Source organism: Sinocyclocheilus rhinocerous, unplaced genomic scaffold, assembly GCF_001515625.1.
Source record: "Sinocyclocheilus rhinocerous isolate Xijiao unplaced genomic scaffold, SAMN03320098_v1.1 scaffold294, whole genome shotgun sequence".
Classification (NCBI taxonomy): Eukaryota; Metazoa; Chordata; class Actinopteri; order Cypriniformes; family Cyprinidae; genus Sinocyclocheilus; species Sinocyclocheilus rhinocerous.
Genome location: NW_015644007.1, coordinates 177710 through 183764, shown reverse-complemented (window position 1 = coordinate 183764; position 6055 = coordinate 177710). Strand labels below are relative to the sequence as shown.

The 6055-nt window shown below is 38.1% G+C and overlaps 1 protein-coding gene across 1 annotated transcript in view; it reads left to right on the top strand.

Annotated features, from left to right (window-relative positions):
- Window positions 1-6055, top strand: part of LOC107757779 (T-cell immunomodulatory protein-like) — a 130562-nt gene that overhangs the window by 100103 nt on the left and 24404 nt on the right. The window contains exon 14 of the mRNA XM_016575356.1: window positions 5161-5239. Within this exon, the coding sequence (XP_016430842.1) occupies window positions 5161-5239 (79 nt within the window). The remainder of the gene's footprint in view (window positions 1-5160; window positions 5240-6055) is intronic.

The window sequence follows — 6055 nt, the reverse complement described above, 5'->3', positions numbered from 1 at the left end:
CGCCCACTCCTGACAGCAAAATGGATATGTTTGCATGACTTTCTGACATTTACAGATGAAAAATATACCTGTGGCTTGTCAGTTATGCACTGAGGAAAACACCAAGTCTCAAATGCATTAAACAGCACAGATATATTCGCTGTTTGCGATGGTGAATCGATTTGATCCATGATTGACATTAAGGTCTGCTAAAGAATAAGCGTGCACAAATTAGTGAGATTGTGTGAATTTAATTTGTCGTTAATGGAACCGCTTTAGCCCCGATTGATTTGTTAGGTTATTTCAAGTCAGGTTTTGGACTTTAATCCCAGTTTTTCCTCGGGTCTCCGTGGTGTTGTGATGCGTCACATTCACGCAGCAGCAGCGGTGATGAGAGAGCGCGCTTGAGAAACAGTTTAGAGAGGAGAAATCAATCTACATATAAAATATTGGTCACAGATTATTGGTCACTTTCTAAAGAATAAAAGTATAGCACATCCACTAGTAATTATATATAAATGAATCGTTTTTTAGCGATGCAAATATGTTAGAAATGACGCATCGCGATATAAATGCCAACTTGTAGCCGATGCACACTTTTTAAACCGATGCTTCGCATCGTTAACTTTTTATGCCGATGCACGGAGCGAATCGGGGAATCTTCCCATCCCTACACTGAAGACTAGGGTAATGACTGCTGAAAATTCAGCTTTGCCATCACAGGAATAAATTACATTTTAATGTAAACTAAAATAGAAAACAGCTATATTAAATTGTAATAATATTTCACAATATTACTGTATTTTTTATCAAATCAATTAATTTATAATATAATATTACTAGTATTTAGTTTAAAGAAAAGTTATAAAATTTTAATTATTTTGCATGGTATTTACTAAAGCAATTACTTTATGAAAAAGGGAACCTCGTTAAAAAATAAACATGTAAAAAATTGGGCTTTGCCAACTTCTCTCTGCAATACAGAAAATTCTCAGCACTGTCAAAACAAAAGGCTCTCTTCAGACACTAATCGGCCAAACAGGAAAACTTCTGCCAATGCTGTTAATTAAAAAATGTATGTAACAGTCGACCACTGCATGTAGGCATCTCTTATAACCATGAAACCTGATTTTGGTTGTCTGTGAGTTCTGTCTTGTTATCTTCACTCCTCTGACGTTATTGACTAGCTGTTGAGGTCGGGGACAAGTGTGTCACAAAGCTGTCCTCCTTCTGATGCGAAGACAGGCTTTTATGTTCTCACTCTTGTTTTTTCTCTCTCTCTTCTACACTCTCTCCATTTGTCTGTGAGCTCTTCTGTACCTTGTTTCCTTCTTTCTTTTCTTTTGTCAGTCCATCGTTCACCCTCTCCTGCCATCTATTGTGTTTTTCTACGTTCTCTTTGACTTTTCTCCATTATCTGTAGATTTTATGCTAGAGATGTCTGAAATCACATAGTTGTTCACTGAATCACTGTTCTTAACATATAGTGAATGCCACATAGATGATGCAAATAGTGAATGAACAGAATAACTAACAGCCTATAGAGTGCACAATTTAGAAAATATATTTCAGACACAGCTACAGAGCTGTAACAGAGAGGTGTGTGTGTGTTTTAGAGCAGCACCGTGCTCTTGGCAGGGTCCCAAAGCCATTTCATTACTCTGTTAATACATGAGCGACACACATACACACTCAGAGACCTCTGTTCGTTAACTGTCATCCTTCGTAATGAAGAGATAATACAGCTTCTGCCCAGCCGTTCATCCTCTACTTTAGACACGCACAAACACACACACAGACACACAGATCACGTCGTATGGGTTCTCTAACTTAGTGATATGCCGAGTGCAGACAGTTTGCCCTGAGGCCAGTGGATAGCAGAGGGCTCTATGATTAAATAAGAGCTCTTTAAGATGGGCCGCACTCCTGTCTCGCTCCAGCTGGACCTCTGACATACATGTTACATAGTCCCACGCTGAATTAATATTCAGATGCAAAAACAGGGATGTTAGTTGCAGAAGCGTGCAGTTCAGATGAATTCATGTGTTCTGGATCATAGCCATTTGCATTTGTCCTATTTTTCCAATGTTGCATGATAAACACAGTTGCACATCCTGCCTGATCACAGCCAGTATAGACCACATATGGTAGGTTTCCTTGAAGTCGGCACGAAATTAAAATTCACCTTATTTAAATGCATGTTAGATTACTGTGAATATTTCAAGTGTGCATATGTTTCTCTCTCTCTCTTTTTTTTTTTGTAATGTTTAATGGAAATTTCATAACTGGACCTTTCTGGTAAAAACAACAGATTTCTTTTTGGTGATTGGAGAACTTCTCCAATCATTTAGTTTGCTTAAACCCGGCCCCTGTGAACTCACGTTCATCTGCCTCCACTTTTGAGTGAAACACCAACATCCCAAAATCCAATTAACAACCAATTTACAGAACCAAGTCTCCATTCTACATTATTTCTTTTCTATAATCCATTACACTCGAGTGTATGTCACAATATGGAAGAAAAGATCTGTTGCTATTTCAGTTTTTTCGCAACTTTAAAGTTGCAATGTGGGAGTAGTGGTAAATGGGCAATTTGAAGTCTGCTGTCAGGTTATAATGAGCTATATACATGAAACAAAGGATTGTGATCATGTTCGTGCCTAGTTCATTTGGAGCCTATGATTCATGAAAAAATACAATGAAATATTTGCCTTGACTATATGTTGCTTGCAAAAAACTGACCCACTCTTGTAGCATTTTAGTTTGTTTTAGTTTGGAGAAAGTCTTAGTTAGTTCCTTAGGGGTTCTTTGTTCAAATATTTGGCCCACTGTTGCAGTCACTCACGGAGGTGTTTGTTATTCCCAATCCAGTTCTTGTGACGTATCCGTTTATCTCCTTTTAGCTGCTTCTCGCCTCTCTGCTGTCTTAGGCAACACTTTGTTTCCTCTGATGCTCTATCTTCCCACGTTTACATTGTTTCTCTGTGTTCTCTGGCTTGCTCAGTCTCAATTTTTGTCTCTTGCTGTCTGGTCTTTTCATCAGGGAGATCATGGGTTATCCACCTGTCCTTGTATGTTTGATGTAGCCCAAGGCCCTCCAGCTGTTTATTTTGCTTCAGCAATCTGAAGAGTTTAATGGAGGTTATTTTTTGCTTTGTAACTGGCTTCTGAAGTTGCAGACATTATGTTTGGCAGTCATGTCTGGGTCAGATTTTGTCTTCATGTGCGATTTAAGCTTTGCTTTTTCAGTTCCCCAGGTCTTGATAATAGTAGGTAGGTGCTCTTCATGATCTGCCACAAGTAACTTCCATTTCTTTAAGGGACAGATTAGGTGAGCTGGAATTTTTTAGGTTTAAATTTCATAATTACAAGAAAACAAAATTGAAGTTGCAAGATGTGTAGTCACACTACTATTCAAGAGTTTGGGATCAATACGTTTTTAAGTAAACAAGTTAGTTTTCAGCATTCATGAAGGATGCATTATATTGTTAACGGGACAGTAAAGACGTTTATGTATTAATTCGAATAAATGCTGTTCTTTTGAACTTTCTGTTCTACAAAAAATATTCAGCAGCACAACTGTTTTAAACATTGGTAATAAGAAATTTTTCTTGAGCAGCAAATCAGCATATTAGAATGATTTCTGAAGGATCATGTGACACTGAAGACTGGAGTAATGACTGCTGAAAATGATTTTTGCCATCACAGGAATAAATTATAGGGCTGGGTAAAAAATATAGATATCTCGATATTAATCGATTCTCATTTTTACGGAACGATTTTTTTTTCCTTCAGAAAATTTGGCAAGTACAGTACCTGATATATATCCAAAATAACTGATATTGAATCGAATCGAATCGCAAGCTTGTGAATGAGAATCGAATCGAATCGTGAACTTTGTGTCAAAACCCAGCCCTAATAAATTATATTTCAAAATACATTCAAATAAAAAACTGTTATTTTAAAACGTAGTAACATTTCACTATATTACTGTTTTTAATAAAACAAAGCCTTAAGACAAAAAAAGATTAAACCCCAAACTTTTGAAGAATAGTGTATTTAGTCAGAATAAATAGTTTGCAAACCGGTTTCCTTGTGGGATAATAAACTCTGTGATGGATGTTGGCGATGGGGTAGGTTGTCAGGTCCAAAGAAGTGTGTGGGGCTTCAGGTCTCACTGACGTCACATTCTCTGGCCATGTAGTTTGCCCTCATTGTTATGTTTGTCTGAACGTTTTTCATCTGTATCTGACTCTGCCAGGTCATCCTCTCCCTCATTTATGTCAGTCTGGCACTGGATGACTGAGAGCTTCAGCTCCAGGATTGTCTCACTTCCTGTCAACATTGTCTATTGGCTGGATTCATCAGCAACGGGGAAACATAATTTACAACTAGGGAATCATTTCACCCCTCCCCACCCATAATCATGCCCCACAAATACATCTGTTTAAAAATGTATGCCCACTTGTTCCTGGCATGCTGTTCATTTGCAGTTCCCAGGGTTATTGTCTGCACAGAGAAAAGTATCCATAATTGAGAAGCTGGCGTGTAGCAGGTCTGCCCCATCTCCCCGGCACTGAGCCAGTGCTGGCCCCGCATTACTCCTGAATGCTGATAGACATCTCTCATGTGTCTCAGTATGTGCAGGAGGCTGGAACTGGGCCTGTGTAACCTGTGGTGATCTGTGTGGACTCGAGACTAAAAACACACACACACTTGCATACAAGCAGTCCGGGTCAACAAAATCACCGTCAGGCCAACTTCAGAGGTCAGAGGAGCTCCGATATACTGGATTGTAGCAGTCTGCCAAGAAACAAAGTCAAATTTGCAATTTCCCAGGCTACTGCAATGAACATTTCCAAGGAGGATTTTATTGATATGATCCGATATGTGGTTGAATTGCTTCAGTTTCCAGTCATTTCAATAGGAATCGACGTGTTTGGGAATTCCCCACTTAGATTTCGCAGTTGGTTTAAGTTGGTTACACGAAGCTGCTTGGTTTGTGAGTGATTCATAATTCATACATCACTTTTTTTTTTGGCCTGCAAAATTTCACCAAAATTTTTCTAATTTGACGCCACATTTAGAGATAGTTATTTTATGATTTTAATGGCATTTCCCAATTATTTTTCTTTGTATGTGTATTGTATTTGTTATTAATCACTTCTATCTATCCCACAGCCCTTTGGTGTGAACCAGCCTGGCCCGTATGTCATGTACACGTCAGTGGACTCGAACGGTTATCTGAAGAACGCGTCTGGTGAGTACACGGCTCAGAAAAGATTAACACTAGATGGGAAAGGCATCACACATATCTCTTTGCCCAGCATATCCTGTCTCAGTGAGGTAAGATAAGTCAACCTCAACACTCTGCAGTCATTTGACTTGACTAGTTCATTATTTTTTAGGGATCAGACTAAAGTAAACTAGGAGGATTTTGAATGAACCAATAAAAAGCTTTTTCTTGGCCAAACTTTACTCTGGTGTTAATTTGAAAATCTGTTCTGGAATCGTGCATTGTGTGAAGTCTGGAGAATTGCCCTTTTATCACTCAAAAATTTAATTTGTTAATGATTGCATTTGTTAATGAGAAATCTTTATTTTTAAGAAAAAATCATATTTATATTTGAGTTGAAAATAAGGAATTGCATAAATGTGTTTCTTGCCTGGGAACCACATTGTGACACTGGATTGCAGTGAAAACTGTGAACGCAGCCAATATAGAGAATATCATATATAGTATGGCTGTGGTTCATTTTTATCCATTATCACGTAACGCATTCAATGTTCCATAGATGGCATACCTAAAATATTATTTTTGTTTTATTGTTTTATTGTAGTAATGAGGTACATTGTATGCAAAAAATCAAACCAGTCTTAAAGGGGTCATATGATGCAATTTCAAATTTTCCTTTCTCTTTGGAGTGTTACAAGCTGTTCGTGCATAGATAAGATCCCTAAAGTTGCAAAGACTAAAGTCTCAAACCCAAAGAGATATTCTTTATAAAAGTTAAGACTCGTCCACGCCCTCCTAAAACGCCTCGTTTAAACACGCCCCCACATGTCTACGTCACTG